Source organism: Gopherus flavomarginatus, chromosome 17 (assembly GCF_025201925.1).
Source record: "Gopherus flavomarginatus isolate rGopFla2 chromosome 17, rGopFla2.mat.asm, whole genome shotgun sequence".
NCBI lineage: Eukaryota > Metazoa > Chordata > Testudines > Testudinidae > Gopherus > Gopherus flavomarginatus.
The window spans coordinates 23,955,662-23,977,047 of NC_066633.1; the positions used below are offsets into that span (position 1 = coordinate 23,955,662).

The 21,386-nt window shown below is 45.7% G+C and overlaps 1 protein-coding gene across 7 annotated transcripts in view; it reads right to left on the reverse strand.

Moving 5' to 3' along the window:
* Positions 1-21,386, reverse strand: part of EXD3 (exonuclease 3'-5' domain containing 3) — a 588,712-nt gene that overhangs the window by 106,934 nt on the left and 460,392 nt on the right. Inside the window, exon 21 of one of the 7 annotated variants that reach the window (XM_050926489.1) lies at positions 1,601-1,841. The exons of the other annotated variants lie outside the window; for them this stretch is intronic. Within the exon in view, the coding sequence (XP_050782446.1) occupies positions 1,815-1,841 (27 nt within the window). The 3' untranslated portion in view covers positions 1,601-1,814. Of the gene's footprint in view, positions 1-1,600; positions 1,842-21,386 lie in introns of those variants that run through there. 7 annotated transcript variants of the gene reach the window in all.

Genomic DNA, 21,386 nt, shown 5'->3' on the forward strand with positions numbered 1-21,386 from the left:
TGGAACTCCAACCAGTTTTAAAGCCACTCCACTGGGAGGAACCTCAGGAGGAGGGTCCTGGGGTAACCCCTGGAGTGCAGCTCCCATCAGGAGCACAGGGAAGTACAATCTGCATCTCCATGTGCTCAGAAACTGAGTTCATACAAGCACCTTAAGGCTGCAATTTTCAAAGGAGATTTGGACACGCAATTCCCATGAATTAATGTTAATAGGACTGGTGCACCTAAATCCCCTAGGAGGCTTGGCAAATCCTAGCCTAGGGTTCAGAAACTCCTGAGAATCTGCTGGGCAAAGCGAGCATAGCTGGCTCTGCAGTGAGACAAGCTCTCACGTTAGATTTGCAGCACATGCTGCTCCCACTGGGGTGGCAGAGGCACAAGAAAGGCTTCTGTGTCAGTGCATTCATTTCTGGGCCTGGCCCAAGACAGAGTCAAAAGGGAGTTCAGAAAGGTTTAGTTTGAGGGGGGAGGTTTGTACTTTCCCCAGATTGGTTCATTGATCCCTTGCTACTTCCCAAACTCAGCCAGCTCGAGGCAAACTGCTGGCTTAGGACACTGGGAACTTCAGAACCGCACAGAGAACGGCAATTATCCTGCAGCCATCCCTTCTTCCAGGCCACTTGGCTCTTGTGCCCTTGGCTGACCCTCATGCCCTGCCATTTGCTCACAAAGTGCTGACTCCAGCAGCCTTCTCCAGCAGGCAACGCCCCAAAGGAATCCCTTACATTTGCTGTCCAGATGGAGACCAGTACTACCTAGCCATAGGGTTGCCAGCTTTGTAATCACACAAAACCAAATACCCCTGCCCCGCCCCTTCTCATCCCTGCACCGCTGCTCCTCTGCCCCACACACCCCTAGGGGGCTGTGAGGGGGGAGCAAGGAGCAACACCACGGCTCCCTGCATCTAGGTCACTTTCCCCGCCTGAGATGCCTAAGGAGAGGGCAGGAGAGCAGCAGCTTCTGATGTCTCACAGCAAGTCCAGGTGGGGAAAGTGACCTGCATGCAGGAAGCCCTGGTGTGTGTGTGTGTTGAGGGGACTGTGTGAGGGAGATTGTGTGTGAGAGAGAGCGTGTGTGGGTAAAAACAGCTAACAAAAGCCAAAGCTGGCCAAAACCCCCACCATGTGCGGCTCCCACTAAAAGGGAACCATCACACTATCTCATCCTTCACATTTCTCATATGAACTACCAGGGCTTGAATTACATTTTTGTATGAAATTGGGGTGAATTTAAAAGCCGTTTAAAACATTTTAAAAATAAAAAATATGAAAAACTTTAATACATTTTATTTACAGTGTCATTATTCATACTAGTCTTGCTAGTCCTTCCCCAAGGCAGAGAGGGACAGAAACTAGGATCAGGACCAGCTGTGACCCCAAAAGACCAGGCCAACCCTCCAAATCGGACCCAAGCCGCATCCCTTCCCAGACTGAACTACCTGAAATGAAACAGACCCACATTGCTCCCCAGACCGAACCCCCTGAACTGAACCAGACCAGATTTGGTCTGGGGAGGGCTGGGCCAGGGGAGAGGAACCAGTGCCAGTACCCTTCCACTTTCTCCCAATGGTGGGCGCTTTGTCCTCAAAAAGCCTCAACAGGGAGCAGCTTCTGTTCTCAGGAGAGCAGTCGGTCAGCACTGCTTTGGATCATTATCAAGCAGAACCCATCATCAGCATGAACGCATGCCCTCTGGAATGGTGATTGAAGCATGAAGGGACACATGAATCTTGGGGGCATCTGGCATGTAAATATCTTGCCATGCCAGCCACAACAGTGCCATGCAGACGTCTGCTCTCACTTTCAGGTGACATTGTTAACATGAAGCAGGCAGCATTATCTCCTGTAAATGTAAAAACTTGTTTGTCTGAGAGATTGGCTGAACAAGAAGTAGAACTGAGAGGACTTGTAAGCTCTAAAGTTTTACATTGTTTTATTTTTGAATGCAGTTTTTTTTGTACATAATTCTACATTTGTGGGTTCAAATGTCATGATAAAGAGATTGTACTACAGAGCTTGTATGACTTTCTTTTGTTTTTATACAGTGCAAATATTTGTAATAAAAAATAAATACAAAGTGAGTATTGTACACTTTGTATCTTGTGTTGTAACTGAAATCAGCATATTTGAAAATGTAGAAAACATCCACAAATGTTTAAATAAATGGTATTCTATTATTGTTTAACAATATGATTAATCACATGATTAATCGCGATTAATTTTTTTAATCAGGCGATTAATTGTGATTAATTTTTTAATTGCTTGACAGTCCTACTATAAACCCAATCCCAAGGAGGATACTGCTGAAGTCTGGGGGAGTCAGCAAATGCAGGCCCTCCACTCTGCCCACTCCAGCCACAAGGATGCCCGCAAGAACCCTGTGCTCCCCCAGAGTGACACCAGCATGGGAGTATCCCATTGCTGGGAATCCCAGCACAGCAGGGCCAGCCCCACTAGGACCAGCCTGGGAAGTGTCCCTTGAAGGATGTAGCAACACCGAGTTACTAACAGACTCTCAGAGAAAGATTCTGAAACGTGGGTTTCTGCACTTCGGTACCTAAATCCATGTGGACGCCAAAGTAACAAGCCTGATTTGAAATGGCCCTGACTTCACATGGGAGCTACCAGTGCTCTGCGCTAAAACTCAGGCCACATATTTTGGTGTTTAACTTATAAAATCTTAGCATCCAGCCTGAGCCACAGATGTTGGGCTGTTGCCATCTGGGGATTTCAGTTCCAGCCACCTGTGGAATCAAATGCACTTGGCAAACAAGAGATAACTCTGCTCCTGACCTAGGGGAGAGCAAGGGGGTGTGTCTCCTATGCAGAAGGCCTCACACCCTACCCGACTCCTGCACTTGATTATGACTGCAATAGAAAAACCGACCTGGCTAGGCAAGCGGCCTCTAATTGGGTAGAGATGTCACACTCTGCACACCTCAAAGCCCTCCCATACCCCAGACACTTTGGGTGCTTTACAAACAGAAGCAGAAGCATATAGTTTCCTTTCTGCCCCATCCCCATCCCATCGAATCTGATGTTTGGAGACATTCCTAAAGGGCTCGAGCTGCGGCTACGATTATTTCTCTCTTGCTTTTTCATCGGGAGGGACAGAAAAGAAAAGTGTCAGCTCTGTGCTAAGCTGAGAGAAAGTGAGGCCCAGTTCCCAGACTCAGGGGAAGTTCTAGGCCAGGCGGACATGCCTGCCTGAGAGCAGACGTGGCCCCATGGGAGCTGAGTGTGAGAACCTGCTGATTGCTAAGCAGTGTGGGAAAGTGGGAGGATGGGCAGGCCAAGCAGCCTGGCTTTAGTCACAGTAAAGGCAGTGGGAAACAAACAGCCTGAGAGAGCAGGAGGGAGTGGCCAAGGCTGGGAATTTCTGCGTGCGCACGCACAGCACTACAGCAGAGCGAGTGAGTTTGGGAGAGGGGGGCACTCGGATCAAAGCATAGCCATCAAGAGATTCATAAGGAAACAACTAATCTGCCACTCACTGGAAGGGATGCAGCATCCCCACTTCACTCACAGAGATGCAGCCTGGGGAGCTCCCTGTGTTCAAAGCTCCAAGACAGCCTGAAATGCTGCCCGGTGAGTCCACTGCTGGCACTGCCAGGGCATCAGGTGACCAGCATATAAGGAGAATTTTAATTTCTGACTCCCTAAAAACAAATGAGTGTTGCTAGAAAGTGGTTTTTAGGCTTTAGAGGGCCCCTGTTGTATACTACAATATACCACAGACCCCTGAGCAGTCTGGGCCACAATGATCTCCACATATATCTGCTCCCCTTCCTCACAGCCCCCACAAATCAACTGGCATTAAAGGGTGCAGGGGAAAGCGGTCAGATTCGGAGATTTCACATTGAAATAGGCTCCAAGGGGAACATCATGTCCTATGTTACTAGGGAAATAGTTGTGCTTTGTTACCACTGACAGGTGCATGTGACCTTGTCTACTGTCCAGTCTCCTGCTCTCACCTGGCTGTGCCCTGTCCTATTTAGGCCTCACTGCAGCCACCGTCGTGGTATCTGTGGGTCTGTCCCCAGAAATAGAGTCTGATATAAAATAACCTGGTTGCACTTATACAAGTGATTCAGTTTTGCAACTGACATTAAAATATTAAAGCCAAACCCTGAGGTCCTTACTGGTCCCTATTCAGACAACCCCCCGTTGGAGCTAGTGGGAATGAGGGCTGAGTAGAAGCTGAGGAAAGAGGTTCGCCTTTGGCCTTGTGGTGATTAAACCGCTTGGTGAGTGGGAGCAGCCTTTACTCCAGTGTGGTCCCATTCACTCCCTGGGGCTCCGGTACAGAGACTATCACCCACTCTCCAGCTGACACGCAGGGAGCCCACATCTTCCCCAACTGAGAGCCACACTGGAAACGTGCCCAGAGCTTGAGGGCAGTATGGTCCCTAGGGCAAGCTGCATCAAACAGAGTAGACGCAGTTGCTCTCATCTTTACTAGGGAAGCACCGCTCACGGAAACGAGGCCTCAGCATGCAACGCTCCCTGTTGACCCAATCATCCCTGCATGCTTGGCCCTGCAGCCTCCACAGACTCAACTCTATACTAGAGACAAAAGCAGAGCCTTCTGGGCCACAGCCCTGCCCACCTATCTCCCATCACAGAAGCATCTTTGTACTGGCACTGCCTTTAACCACGGGTCCCTGTGTTCATGGATAGTGATAAGTCAAGCTTACTCCATATCATGCATCTTCAGAACAGTGCAGGTACAGGACAGGGAGGCCAGGCTGACACGACCCACTGCAAAAGATCACTCTGATTACTGTCTTTGTTGCCTTTGAAATGAAGCCAGCTTTTCTCTGATATGAACTAGACAGGGGAGCAAATGATCCCATACAAAATCTTGCTTGGGAAGTATTGCTAAGCCACTCATTCCTTTGTACTTTAGCTGACAAATATTGCAGATCTTTGGCTATAAAATGCTGCTTTTACCCTTCCAAACTTGGCCTGCAAAGGCTGTGTTACAATCCAGGGGATCCCTGGGAGTTCTGCAAACCTAGTGTGCTAGTGCTAAATGTTCTCAAGATTTTCAGACTCTATTTAGACTTTGACGCTGCTGTCAAGAGGCTTAGCAAGTTGACTTCAATTGCCAAACCAGATGGCAGGCACTGGGAATGAGCTGGGCTTCTGAAAGTTAAGAAGATAGCAGAACTAGTGAGAGAGTGGACTTGGCACCCGTAGCATGATGCCCCTGACAGCTGTCCATCTGTCAGCTTGGCTGAGACAGGATACTGTGGACGGCAGACTGTGCTAATGTCAGCTGAAAAAGGTGGGGAGAAAGAGGGCAACTTCTGCAGCTTTCACTTTTCTGCCTGGATCTAGTCATGCAAGGTGCTAGGCTGGGCTTCCTGCCCCAAGCAGCAGTTCTGTGGAGCTCTGGAGAACAAGGGCAAGTTAATCAGCAGGTGGGGAAGAGTAAAAACTGATGATGCTAAACAGCAGGGCTGGCATTGACTTGGAACTGTACAGTGCCAACCCCTTGCTCCCAATCTGCACACACAGCCATGTGCGACTGCACTTGCCCACACTGGTAATCTGGGACTGGAAGAAATAGGGCTGTGTGTTTTCCTCCCTCAGCTTGTTAGAGACTCAAGCTGTCCTGGGAATCAGCACAGCTCTGGGCACAACCTGGGGCTCACATGCATAGGGACTGGGAAGAGGCTGCAGTGTAGGAAAATCACTAAAGTGACAGAGGCATTGCTAGCTAATGAGGAACACTAGGACCCTTGGGAAATTCATACGGGCGTGATTTCAGACACTGGGGCCCCAGGGGAGTAATGACTAGTCGCTGGTTTTACTTTAAATCCCTTCCGTTTTTCTCTAGCTCTGCTACCCCTGCTATTATTTTTCTGTTAGTTTCATCAAATCCAATTAAAGCCCCTTTCTAGCCACCCACATCTCCCCTCCTTGTAGCCCAGCCCCCTTTCTTGTCTTGCCTCTAGCAGACTCGAAGGAACGCCTGCCCTGGGCGCTAATGCTTCGTCCAAACTGCAGCTGTACAGGAGTCAATGGAGCCAAGTATGACCTGACCCAGTTCCAGAATAAAGATGGAATGTAGATGGGACCCAACCCATGTGCCTATGACTAGGTTAAAGCTCTGGACTATGCAGGGTTTTAACCCCAGTATTGTCTCTGTTTATACATGAGCTATTAACTGAGTTATACCCAGTTCAGGAGACAAATGTGGGGTACTTGAGTCTCCCACTTCAGCTGCAGTCACAGGACCAGATCCAGTGGCCTGGCTGACACACCTCGGCTGGGTATATTGGCTGAGCTACACCAATGTTAACAGAATGATCGGGATCTTCACCAGTTGAGGATCAGGCTTAACACTAACTCAGTGGACAGACAGATGCATTTGCAGGACACTCAGTACAGACAACACAAAGAGCTACTGGTACTGGGTTAGCAGTGGCAGGCAATAGCAACAGCCACTAGAACAACAAGGAGTCTGGTGGCACCTTGAAGACTAACTCAACAAGTGGGTTTTTTACCCACGAAAGCTTATGCCCAAATAAATCTGTTACTCTTTAAGGTGCCACCGGCCTCTTTATTGTTTTTGTAGATATAGACTAACACCCCTACCTCCTGATTCTTAACAGCCATTAGATTTACCTTTCACATGTTGGTAAATGCTCTGGGGACAAAGGAAATCCATGTTATCAGCAAGAAGCTACAATTTCCCTGATGCTCAACAGCACTTCTGATCTTAGCCAGAGATAACAGACCAGCCAACTCCAGCGGAAAGGCAGTGTGCAGCACCTTGGGCTGCAATGCTGAACTCCTGAAGTACTGTCATTTCCCTGTGGGGATTCCTCAGCTATCCTGATTGACTCATTCACCAGCGTCAATTTAATCTCTGTGCTCAGGAACATGCACCAATGTATCCATGGAGAAAATATGTGAACGCACAATTATGTCCGATCATTTACATACTCAAACCACAGTTCCCACACAGCTGTAACTTCCTGTCCTGTGTATACTCTACACACGCTGTTAAATGGATACCTGAGAGTAAGGATGTGGTCAGTGCCCAGGACTGGGTGCCAGGAGACCTTTGCTTCTAAACATTTTTCTGTGTGACTCTGGGAAAGTCACCACTCTGTGCCTCAGTTTCCCCTTACATACGATGGGGATAATATGTACTGTGATTGATTAGTTGTACTACAGTAATGCTTAGAATTGCAGCATGAGATCAGAACCCCACTGTGCTAGGTGCTGTACAAAGACAAAACTATGGTCCCTCCCCTAAAGAGCCTGCATTCTAAGTAGACAAGACAGACAAAAAGCGGGAGGGGAAACAGAGGCACAGAAAGTGGAAGCCATATGCTAGAGCTTGCGCAGGAAATCAGTGGCAGAGCTGGGAACGGAACCCAGCTCTCCTGAACCTTAGCTCAGTGCCCTATCGACCAGACCATCTTGCCTTTCACTGAAGAAGAGAAACTTATATAATGAATGTTTGTTAGGCACTTTGAGACCCTTGGATGGACACTGCTGCAGTAGGGCAAAGTGCTGTTACTTGGGCACGTTGCCCACGTTACAGTTATGGAAAGAGTCATAGCCTTGAATTTCTTGCTTTTTGTATCTGCGCATTCTCAGCCATGGTGTTATTTCTATTTATTGCTGGATTGATGTAGAAGGAACATGTGACAAACCAGCTCAGTCCCTGAGCAATATTGAACAAAGCAGAAACTATTAAGAATCAGTCAAAAGAACCAATCATCTTAAATATACAGTCAGCTAGAAACAAGGAATGTTTCAGAGGATGACACTGAGCAGGGTACACCTACGAACAGGATATTCTCCCAAATGGTACACAAAGAAATGGGGCTGGAAAGGGAGGGGTCCCTAAAAACGGTCAAGGAAAGGCCAGCTGGGACAGACAGGCTTTGCTGAGCAGCCAAGGGTTTTAGGAGATCTCCTCTGTGAAGGCATTCCATGCCAATGGGCCTTCGTTGAATATGCCCAGCCTGTTAGCCAGTGCTAAAGGACCACAGGAACTGAGCCAACCATAGGATCCAGAGACATCAAGTGAGAGGTGAGTGTTCACATACTCAGATAGGGATTTGGAAGGGTGCTCTATGCCGAACAATAATGTGCTGTTGCCCCTGTGCTTGGCATTGAATTCCTTGGTATTATTTTAAAGGTGCTGGCGTGTTTCTCTGAGCAAGGGGCTGAGGCTCACCCATCACTGTTCTTCCATGCTGTTTTAAAGTCATCTAGAACCTGCAGGTCAATGAAATTAGACAAATTAGAGGATTGGGCCAAAAGAAAACTGATGAGGTTCAACAAGGACAAGTGCAGAGTCCTGCACTTAGGATGGAAGAATCCCATGCACTGCTACAGACTAGGGACCGAATGGCTAGGAAGCAGTTCTGCAGAAAAGGACCTAGAAGTTACAGTGGACGAGAAGCTGGTATGAGTCAACAGTGTGCCCTTGTTGCCAAGAAGCCTAATGGCATTTTGGGCTGTATAAGTAGGGGCATTGCCAGCAGATCGAGGGACGTGATCATTCCCCTCTATTTGACATTGGTGAGGCCCCATCTGGAGTACTGTGTCCAGTTTTGGGCCCCACACTACAAGAAGGATGTGGAAAACTTGGAAAGAGTCCAGCGGAGGGCAACAAAAATGATTAGGGGGCTGGAGCATATGACTTATGAGGAGAGGCTGAGGGAACTGGGATTGTTTAGTCTGCAGAAGAGAAGAATGAGGGGGGATTTGATGGCTGCTTTCAACTACCTGAAAGGAGGTTCCAAAGAGGATGGATCTAGACTGTTCTCAATGGTAGCTGATGACAGAACAAGGAGTAATGGTCTCAAGTTGCAGTGGGGGAGGTTTAGGTTGGATATTAGAAAAAAGCATTGGAATGGGTTACTAAGGGAGGTGGTGGACTCTCCTTCCTTAGAGGTTTTTAAGGTCAGGCTTGACAAAGCCCTGGCTGGGATGATTTAGTTGGGAATTGGTCTTGCTTTGAGCAGGTGGTTGGAGTAGATGACTTCCTGAGGTCCCTTCCAACCCTGATATTCTATGATTTTATGAATGCAGTGGGGCAATCCATGCTTGGAGTAAGCAGGTACAGCTACCACTGGAACCTAATGTAAGCCAGGACTCAATTTGGCTCAATACCTGAATGAATCAGAAATGATGGTCCTTGAGAACTATGAAAGAATGGACATCTCCCTTGCTCAGTTCTGTATTCAGCTAATCCATCCTAACAGTTACCCTATCTTTTCTTTTCTTTTCTTTTCCCATTTCCTCCTACTGGCTCATCTCACTGGCGTGCCAAAAACTCAGACGCTGCACAGCTTTGAAGGTGAAGATTTACAGATGTGCCTGGAGCAGCTGGGTGGTGGCTGAGCTCTATGGCACTGGAAGAGCCTGGTGAGCAGCTAACCATCAACTTAACCAATATCAACCTGTTCTGACATCAACTTCGTTCACAAATTCTGGACAGTTCTTGGGCTGAGCATTAGCTTCCCTATGTCTGCTATGAGCCCTTCTAGCTGTTCACATCTGTGGCAAGAACGGTCCTTCTTCTTTCCATTATTCTAGTACTGCAGAATGAAATAGATAAATCCCCAGCCTATCTGCCTTGGGGGGTCACGTATGAGATTCCATCATGGTTGGCTTAGCAGAACTGCGTGAGTCAGGAGGCCTGCATAGCTAAACTCATCTCCATTAATCTTGTTCCCATCCGTTTGGTCTCCTCTGCCTTTCTGTCTCCACTGGGAGCTGGGTTCGGAATCACTGGGTGCTCGGTGGGCCAGTGCAGCAGTCCCAACTGGCTTCATATTTTTCTCTCTGCACCAGCAGCAGTTGCAACCACATGAATGGTTTGATGGTTGCAGACGTCTGGCTTTCCTGCTACAGCATGAGCTTTTTCTCACCAGTCGCTCCCACACTACACTGTCTTGTGTCTCAAAGCGGCAGTCACAGCGTGGTCTAGCCTGGGAATCTGACAGTCTCTCCCTTGTCATTCAAAACAAACAGAGATGTAAAAAAGCAGCTTCTCCGCAGTGTCCAGAGAGACGTGTGAACAAAGCAATGGAGAGATTAAGTGGGTGAAGTGCCAAGAAACCGAGATGGGGGCCCACAGGACTATAACAATAAATAAATAATGGCCATAGTGTGTGTATATATTTAACATCCTCTCTACACCCCGCCAAGGGGCTTCGGAGGCCAAACACCACAATGGAAACAAACATGAAAGTAGAGTCCCAGCCCCTTAAAATATGACATATCAAAACAAACCAAGGGCCCCAATTTTTAAAAATGCAACAAAAAGGACTGGAAGGCTAGGCAGTAAATGTAGGTCAATGGCGTGAGTACAGACCCCCTCCAGTGCCAGGTTCACGGAGCAGACTGAGAATGAAGCTAGAGTTAACACCATTAAAGATTTTCCTTAAAGTCGATCCAGCCACTGTAGAGGAGCCAGGGCAGTTGTAAGAGAATCGCAACACAGTAGCTCAGATCAGTGATCCCCCATGCTCCTGCCTCTGAGCATGCTGCACCACTCAAAGGTCTAGTCTGCTCTTACCCTCAGTTCACACTACACACATGCTGTACCGAAGCCTCACTATAAGCAAACACAATGTTAAAATATGCCCATCTCTTTGCACATCAGTTTTGCCACAATAAGTGTATGAACGCAGGCAGGATCCACACTGGTTAGAAACTTTCCATTCCAGGCAACTGATCTGATGATCTCACAGCCAGTGACTAGACACTGTGCTAGATATTTGCATTCATGCTGCAGGCAGAAATAATTGACTTTTCCACACTTTTCAGAACACCTGAAACTATGTCAGTAGGACGGGACCAAAGTTAGCATTTATTGACACACAGAATGGATATGCCTATGTCCACGCATTACATCACTGACCTTCCACCACGGAAAAGTATTGGTCAAGAATTCTTATCAGGCGCGTGATAAGTGGAAGAGATCACATAAGGGAAGCTGGAGTTCGATAGCTGCAAGTGTGTGTGTGTGCACATGTAGATATACGCACAGGTATGTGTGCACACACCTCCACGTGGTTACATTTACACACATCCACGTGACCATATACACATATATCCACCAGATGTGCATGCATGAGCAGGCACACGTACACACACACACATTTCCTGGAGACCAGCATTTTTAAACTACTCATTCAGTATTACATAGGCTTTAAATATGCTTTTCTAGCAGACAATTTCGCCACCACTGCCTTGAATGCATGAGATACAATCAAACAGGAAGAGACAGAAGTCTCAATCCACAGGGGCCAGTTCTACTACCTCGACATAACTGTGTATTTTTCATTGATAATTATTGCAGCAGGATGAGGCCCATAAGGGGGTCGTTTTCTTCTCCTGTATGGGAGAACCAACTTGAGACTTATACACCTGAGCTACAGGATTCCTAGTCAGATTTCAAACGCCTTCTGCATTAAAAAGAAGTTCAGCAGGAGGTATGGGTCAGTGGTCTTGGTTTGGCTCGTTACAGAGTTGGGGGCTGGACAAAGGTCAGGAGCATTGGGATCCCAGGATTTAGGTTGGGCCCATTTCTGCTATAAACATGGTTCCAATACTTCTGATTTTTCTGCCTCACTGTGTGTGAAATGTTGGAGCTCATGGAAATGATACATTTGTGATCAAATCAGGCATGGCTTCTTCCGTATGGTAAATTTCCATCACCTATGTTATCTTTAATAAACAGAATGCTGCTTTTTCCGCTGAGCTCTAAAACAGAGAAACTCTTGTCTTCTTTAATTTATTATTTTTCATTCTGTGAACATTTTCCCAGAGGGGAAAGCAGAAGTGACCTTCTGGAGAACCTCACTGGTGTGAAAGCATCATAAAAAGCAGAAATGTCACCAGCTACCCTACAAAGCAAAAAAAAGGGAGGATAACAATCACCTAAACCTCCCAGGAATGTTACATGCACCGAGACCAAAATTCCTATGCCTGGATGGCACCAGTTAGACACTTAAATACGGATCTAGGAGGGTAATATTGGGGACTCAAGTGTGAAGATGCTGGACTTCATCTCCGGGTTCTGTTTCAATCAATGAATTCCTGTTAAGATAGGAGCTTGGTGACAGTCACCTGGCTCTATAGTCCTGTTAAATGTGTTCTGTACTTTGTGTAATAAAATGCTCTTTAAGGTTGACTAGCTGGCTCAAGAGACTGTTAGTAGGATATTGTGTCTTTCATGTCTAGGTTGCCTGTGTGAGTCCAGTCCAGATTCACAGGGAAGATAAATCAGTTTTATTGCCACCCACTAGCTATTCAGTAACCCATATGAGGTAATTTTGGAGGATCTCAGTCCACGTCACAGCAGGCAGCATTTACATCACAAAAAAACATCCTCACAAGGTGTGGCATTGTTGGGTGTCTGCACAAAGGCCAAAGACTGATATTGGTTGCATGTATTCTGCTGTGTCTCAAATACGGGACCTTCCAGTCAGGGGTTAGTCACATCAGTGGGGCACCATGATGTACCAATCATGCCAGACCTATTAAATGGTGGTTCTCCATTCTCCAGAGCTGTCACTTGAATATCCCTAATAGTAATGAGCTCACTCACAAATTAAAACAGAACCACCGGTGATGTGGACTAAGAGTCACTCTCTGCTGACAAGGATTATTATTTTTTCTCTTGCCTTGAAGAGGCAACTGTTGGAGCTTTGGTAAAAACAGGAGACCAAATACTCATCAGACTGCTTGTGCATGTACCTCGGACTCTTGTGCTGAAAGGTTCTTGTGTAACCACCTGTAGAATGCTTTTCCTTGGTGAAGAGCAACAGATAACCCCTACCTTCCTGTCTCCCTGGCAGCCATGCGCTAGGGAGTTAGACGTCTTCATTCTCCAGCAGAAGAACACCACTTATCAACTGCACTAGTTGGCTACTCAAAGCAACAGATCCTGCACTTAGGGCAAACCACGTGGAGGTTCCTTAGAAATGGAGCTGATATAGCTGAATGGGGGTGAAAGTAAGAAGCCTTCATGTAGGGATCATGTAGGGTGTGCTTATCACTGAGATCAGCTGGCAGGTGTGAGCAGGACATGGTGGGCCAGAGGATGGATGGGGTCAGCCATCCTCCTCAGACACATGGTGTGGGACTGCTTAGAGGGCCACAATCAGGGCAGACGACTTGCTTTGTAAAGCACACTATCAAACAAGTGAAGTCTCTTTAAAATCCCTCCATGGTCAGGAACAAACCTAGCACCCAATCCCATGAGCAACCCACTTCCTAGCAGCAACAGAAGCTCCCATGCACAGCCTTGTGAGATCAGGCGATGGAGCATCAGATTTGGCTTGGAGATGGTGATGGTGTGGATCACTGAGTGAGGGTGACTGTTTCACTGACAGTGACAACTTCATATCTGTGAGCACCATTCCAGAAACAGGACTGCTATTTTCTACATAACGGGAGGCTGAACTGCCCAGCAAATCACCTCAGGGGAAGCTGGAATCTGTTTCATAGGGAGCTCAACACATGTTGGGAGGCTGGAATCGGAATGCAATAATCACTAAATATCCATCTTGGGAGAATTAAATGTTGGCTGACTGGTCAAGCTTGGCTCATGTGATCTTACAGGCCTAAGATCTTACCAGAACCCCCAACTGTGAGCAATTCGATTCAGACTTTACAGTTATCCAGAGTATCCCAACCACATGGCAGCAGGTTATAGGAGGAGTAAAATTAGATGTTTCACTCATCCAGTCTGGGTACTTTGCCTTTTTATGTATACGATGCTGTATTATTACTTCTTTGTTACCATTCAATACAGAAACAAAGTATCAGTCACTACACCTTAAATATGCATGGATTCTTGGTGCCTACAACCTTACTTAATCATCTAGCCAATGAAATGAATAATGACCATGCTACTTGGAAATCAGTTCTCTCTGCCCTCTAATAGGGAAAGACTTGACAAATCCTCTGCAATCATCTATGCTTGACTGTCCTCGCTTGTAAACAGATGCTGATGTCCCTCATTTTCAACAGCACCAGCAGCATCTTGAGGGTTCCCCATTTGTACTAACACCTCTACTCTCTTCTGCTGTCATACTCTTCAGCTGATTATTCAACTGTTCAAAGAGCCCCTGAATCCTAGGTCAAGTCAAGTAACTGCCCTATGTGTTAGGCAGATCTGGTCCCAAATACACTGTTCTACTTGCCTATGTAGCTAATACTGACGCGCAGCAAATAGCTTCATTGGCCTGCTATGTTTCACAGGACAATTAAGGTCCTCAATGTGCCTGGAATAATTATACACAACAGGTCTAATTAAAGCTACATGCCCCAGTACTTCCTTTGACCACCTATGAGGGTCTGAGACCTTCAGGCTTCTCTGTAGACTCCTGCTTGCAGCAACAGGAAATTCAGAGGCTACAATCCTTTTTTAATGAAGTTCTTGTATCAGGTGATGCCATTGAAAGCCTCAACAGTGAAGGCCTCTGTCCCCAGCACAAATACAGCACAGGCAGTGGCCTTACCAGCTTCTTCACCATGCTACCACGTCTCACACTTGATCCAGAGAAACTAACTGCAGATCTGAGAGATCTACCTCCATGGTCCATTCAGCCCTTGGTCTCTCTGCTGGAATGCCAATGAGGGGACAGTGTTATAATAGCACTTGCTCTGATGTGGAGAGCTACCCACTGGGGATTGGAATGAGACCATCAAGTTACTTTACACAGGCCACCAAATGGCCATCTCATAGTAATAGTATACAGCCACTGCCAGCACTGACTCTGCATCCCATGAGCATTCCTATGAGTCAGCCAATCCCTCTTCAAGAGCATTTCAAAGATATCTGTACATTAAGAAAAATCCCTGTAGGGACAGGTGGCTTTTATTTCCTGAATAGACTCTGTTGACTCAAATTGGACCCAAAAGATCATTGTTTGTCCCATCCCTAGAGCCGTATTTCACTGGCGTTTACAGGCAGGCTGCTGATGCTCCTCTCTTCTGTTCAGAAGCCGTTCACCAACATTGTTTCAAAAAGGCCACTTCTGCTTTCCCATCTGGGAAAATTCTCACAGAAAGAAAAATAATAAATGAGAGACAACAAGAGTTTCTCTTTCTCTCTTTTTTTTTGGAGTGGGGGTGGGGGCAGAAATAGAGAGAAAAGCTAAGTTTTGTTTATTGAAGCTATCGAAGGTGATTTAAAATATATCCTGTGACAGACCCACAACGCCCTTCTAAAATAAACACCAATCACAGCCTTGTGGGTTGATGGCATCAGCTAATGAGCTCTCACGGGAAAAAACAGAGCAAAACAAGAACCCATTTTCTCCAACAGAGAGAAACTGAGCGAGTGAGAGGGAGCGATGGAGAACTGTTACTGAACTACACACAGAGAAGGCGTCTGGTGCGGCAGCTAGAGCCCATGTTGACGCCATCAAGCTGATTTCACCTTATGCCAATATTATCAAAGGGAAGAGAAACAAAATCCACAGATTGTTTCCCTCCTAGCAGCTCACACAGACTGGCAGCAAAAAATAAAAAGGGAGCTCTGACAAACCAGATTAGATTCTTTTCTCAGATGCATCCTCTGGAGATCCCCCGAAGATACTCTGTCTCCTTCTATAGTCAAAAATGCAATCAACGATGTAGATGACCTATTTTTGCTTCCATTATTCCACTGTCTACCATCCTGATCACTCTCCTTTTGCTCTGTGGTCAATGGGCAACTCTCTGCACAGTTGTTGCCAATGCAGTTCTAAAAGCCAGTCTATGCAGGACACTGTGGAACCTTTGTGTTTGCACCACTATCCCACAGGTCAACGCAAAATCCATGGAAGATACTTGGCTTCCTTTGTCACTTGGTATGGAAGCTCATGTTCATTCCTGAGCTCCTACTCGGTAACAATTTCTGGCTGAGCCAAGGAGCCAGCTTGATATAGCTTTTGGAATTACATCTTGTTCAGATGCCAGAATCCTAATGGTACTAGGCAGGGTCTGCTCCTTATGTAAAAGACAGAACTGGCTTACCAATTTCTATGAGCCACACCAAACAGAGCATTACGTGGTAGCATGGTAGGATTGCTCAGGTTGCATATTAAATGCAGTTCAAATACTCTCAGCCACTGATCATTGTTGATACAACACTAATAACAAGCCCACCACAGTCATCCCAGAAACTGAGCATTAGAGATTTTGCAGGTAACTTCATGCAAATCTGGAATAGTTGCATGAAAACACGATCCTTGATGCTTATAATTCACTGGCGCCAACTGCCCAGGGAGTAGTTACCATCCTGTCTGTGATAGTGCATCACAGCTAGATGCTGTGGGGATGATACTAACATCAGTGGATGACGGAAACATGGGGCAAGAGACATAGAAAAATTAATTTCTAAAAATCTGTTTTCATGCAAATATTCTGGTATTGTTTTAAAAAAAACACAAAGGCACACGTGAGACTCCACAATATTGGGCAAAATGCAAGGAAGACATTGTGCTATATTCTCCCATTGAACAAACAGTACAAATCTAGACTCAGCCATAAAATCTGGATTATGGACCAGCTGCTCTAGCAACCCACTGTGAACTATCTCTGAACTTGTCACAGCTCAGACGTGGGTTACAAAATGTGACAAAGACAAAAATGAAGGACATGAAAAATTATTCATGTAGAAAACTTAAAATGATATTAATTACTTTAGTATAAAGAACTTTCTATTAGAGTTATGATTCCTTATTTCTGACCCAAATCATTTTTGACAATTAAAGTTAGGGGGACACCAGATGTGCGTTGAAAATAGGAACATAGGACATAGGCCTAGAGAGGTCCTCCTGGGTCACTCAGTCCAGTTTCGCTGTTGCAGACAACCCTGTGATATCATCCTGTTCGTGAACATATCACGTGAGGAATAGGTAAGAACTTTGGGATTAAAATGAGTGTCATCACTCAAAATGAGGTATCCTTGAAAGTTATGATTGTGAAATGTAATTTGCACTAGTCAGCCTGTTGTGAGGGGAGACTGGTACAAATTTGGTGCAGATTTCCAAATGAGATGCTTTTTTTTTTTTAAATATTATTAAAGTTCCCTGCAAAGTCTCAGAAAGACCTAAAAGAAGTTAGAAATCTTTTTTTTTCTCATGGTTTGAAAAAGTTTTGCATCTCACTCCAAAGAAAAAGAATGAGACCTGCCAAATTAAAACCAGTCTGTAAAATAAAAAGGTGAGGAGTTCCCATCTGCAGTGAGAAATCATCATCATCTATCATGTAAGAGGAAGCTGGTTTGGTGGGAAAATGTTCAACTGTCAGAAGAGGAGAGAAATATTGGAACTAACCCTCTGAAACTGGAAGTCACTTTGGTGACAACTATAAACATTTCAACAAGGTCAAGTGAAAAAAGTCTGAGCCATGTTTGCTGTATCTGCACAAATGAGACTCCAAACCATCGAGTCTCCTAGTTACTCCGAAGAGGAAGAGAACATCTCTGTTTTCCTGCTGCACATTTTGGAGCCAAGAGCTCAGTTTCTGGTTCAGACACCTTCACAGCCTCCTCCTTCAAACACTACAGTGGAAACAGAATGACCCTGAAGGCCAATCCACAGGGCAATGGCCATCCAAGCCATTCCAGTCACAGAATCATAGAAATATAGGGCTGGAAAGGACCTCAAGGGATCATGAGGCCACTCCATCCCCCCATACTGAGCAGGATAAAGTGTATATATTCTAGCCCGCCCATTCCTGACCGATGTTTCTCTAACCTTTTTAGGCACAGAGGGACAGGTAACGATAAGGGAATACTTTGACTTCTTCGGCATCATTGCCAGGAAAAAGCTAACAGTGGGCTACTGCATCTTTCCAGTTACAGTATCTGAACAACTCACTGCTCAATATTTCTTCCAGGTCCACTACTTTCCCAATCAAAGCTGCTACTCTGGCTTTACCAAGGGCACCAGGACAGCTGTTAGAACAAGCGTAGTTTGAAGCAGTGCTTTATGCTGGTTACAAGGTGGATCTCAAATGGCATGGGAGGTGTTTTAGTAGAGGCTGTTTTGCACTAGCAGTGATATCAGCCTACATAAAGTATTATTTAGACACATGGCCTGATCCTCCTCTCATATGATGTCTACACAGGACCTGCCAGCTTGGGTAGACAGATGCACTAGCTCTACTCAAGCTAATGAACTGAAAACAGCAGTACAGGCAGAGGTAGCATAGGCAGCAGCTTGGGTCACTGGCCTGAGTACACAGGGGGACCATACGGGTCTGTACTCTGATGGCTACAGCCCGAGCTGCCGCCTGTGCTACCCCAGCTACACTGCATTTAGTGCATTAGCTTGAACAGAGCTAGCCCAGCTGTCTACCTGTGCTGAGAAGCATGCTCCCAGCTGGAGTGGAGACAGATCCTCAGAAACAAACAGAGCTTTCCAAAGCATCTGATACCTTCCCTGCTAATAATCAAAAAGCCGTTTCCAACAATGAACACAGAGACGCATATTGGGGAGAAGCAGACCCTCCCGATTGTATACCCATATGAGTATAACATGCTCTGGGAATCCTCAGTTGACAAATGTTACAGAAATGAAAAACATTACTGCTTGTTCTGAATTTCCTGTTTTTTGCCAGTTTTTGTCAAAATCCCCACACTATTGTTTTAATTTAATCGCATACACACACAGAGTTCCAATAAACGCAGTAATACTGAAGGAGTTTGATTTTTACCAATGCTTCTACCAAATCCATTGCGTGTACTTTAAGAAGGCAAAAGATGAAGAAGAATGTGTGGTTTGGGGAGGTGGAGAGACGTCACGTAGGTGTGGTTGAGAACAGCGCACACTGCAGCAGCGTTCTGATGGTTCCAGCTAAGATTTGACCAAACCAGCAAAATATTCCCTTCCTCTTTGTAAAACACCCACCTTTCTTTGTTCTCTTTAACCATGGAACAGGGTAAACAGGGACTTTCTGGCTGCCGTGGCGTTGCAAAACGGAACATTTACAGTGTAACAGTTCACTTGGCCTGTCATGATCTCTGTTCTGTGCTATTTGTACTGGGTAGGACATGATGCCCCAACAGTCCTGCTGCTTTTCTGCTTGCTCCTGTAGTGAAGCCAAGATGCTGTGTTCATAGCATTAGTGTCTCCTCTGACTCTGAGGGATATCTGAGGAGTCACACACTGAACAGTGGGTGGGATTTTCAAAAGCACTCAGCACTGGCAAACTCAGCTCCCATTGGCTTGGACAGGAGCAATGCTAGACCAATGCTGATCACTTCTGAAAATCCAATCCTACATCTTCAAATGCAGGACCAAGTTAGAGAGAGAGAAAGAAAAAAAGGCTGATATCAGCATGGAGCTTCAAGAGTGAGTGAAACTGACTGAACAAAGAATTCTTCTGAATATGAAACAAATATTACAAGTGGAAAAAAAACATGAATGGACTGTATTGGGGCATCAGTCATGTCAATTAATTTTCCAGGGGATCTGTCATACAGTTACCTCCAAATCCTTTCACAGTTAACAGTTCCAAAAAAGTGATTTCTTGTTACACATCTCTTGTGCATTAAAATTTCAATTCTCAATCACGTCCAGCAGTTAACCTTCTGAATAAACTATTGCACTCCGGAGTGGTTGATTCTGAACTGGACTTGCACTAAAGGGGAGTTATTAATAAAACAACAGTAATACTCTAAAAGCAGCAAAGAATCCTGTGGCACATTATAGACTAACAGACGTTTTGGAGCATGAGCTTTCGTGGGTGAATACCCACGTCCTCGGATGCATGTAGTGGAAATTTCCAGGGGCAGGTAAATATATGCTAGCAAGCAAGCTAGAGATAACGAGGTCAGTTCAATCCGGGAGGATGAGGCCCTGTTCTAGCAGTTGAGGTGTGAAAACCAAGAGAGGAGAAACTGGTTCTGTAGTTGGCTAGCCATTCAGAGTCTTTGTTCAATCCTGAGCTGATGGTGTCAAACTTGCAGATGAACTGAAGCTCAGCAGTTTCTCTTTGAAGTCTGGTCCTGAAGTTTTTTTGCTGCAGGATGGCCACCTTAAGGTCTGCTATAGTGTGGCCAGGGAGGTTGAAGTGCTCTCCTACAGGTTTTTGTATATTGCCATTCCTAATGTCTGATTTGTGTCCATTTATCCTTTTCTGTAGAGACAAGACAAACCCAAGAAAGAAACCAACAGAACTCCACTGGCCATCACATACAGCCCACAGCTAAAACCCCTCCAACGCATCATCAAGGATCTACAACCCATCCTGGACAATGATCCCACACTTTCACAGGCCTTGGGTGGCAGGCCAGTCCTTGCCCACAGACAACCTGCCAACCTGAAACATATTCTCACCAGTAACTGCACACCGCACCATAATAACTCTAGCTCAGGAACCAATCCATGCAACAAACCTCAATGCCAACTCTGCCCACATATCTACACCAGCGACACCATCACAGGACCTAACCAGATCAGCCACACCATCACCGGTTCATTCACCTGCACATCCACCAATGTAATATACGCCATCATATGCCAGCAATGCCCCTCTGCTATGTACATCGGCCAAACTGGACAGTCTCTACTCACCCACGAAAGCTCATGCTCCAAAACGTCTGTTAGTCTATAAGGTGCCACAGGATTCTTTGCTGCTTTTACAGATCCAGACTAACACGGCTATCCCTCTGATAAGTAATACTCTAAACTTACGTAGCAACTTTCATCCAAAGATTCCAGTGTGCTTTGCAAACACTGTCTCTTAATAACTTTGTGCAATAAACAATGTCATACAATTTTACAGAAACGGGGCATGGAAGGGTGAAAAGACATGTGAGGTCACATGGTGAGTCAATGGCAGAGCTTGGGCTAGAACTCATTAATCCTGGATCCCAGGATTCTGCTCTAACCTCGAGACTCAATTCAGTGATAGAAAGACTCATGAACACTGTATCTGAAATATTACAATTGCCTTTATGGAAAATAACAACCATTCCCCACATATGTGATCAAATATACTGCAAAGCTCTGAAAAACACAAGACACCTATAAAACATTATACTCTAAAGGTATCTAGTGTGAAGTTGGATAATCAACCTAATTAACATCTAAGGGCTAGACTTTCAAACTGTCACATAATCTATGTATTTAAAACCAGGAATTGGGTGCCCAGGTGTAGACAGCTTCCAGTTCTGCCAGGCAACATCAGACAAAGAGGTCGACTCCTAAGGATAGCCAAATTTTATAACAAGTATATTAATGCCAGCAGAAAAACCCTGCTTCCTCCTTTAGCTGATGAAACACATATGCGGGAGTGGGGATGGGTTACAAGGAAGGGGAACCACACAGAGATCAGTAGACAATACCTCAGAGACCAAGGACATACTTGTAGCAGTTGTAAATTGGTGAAATTCTAC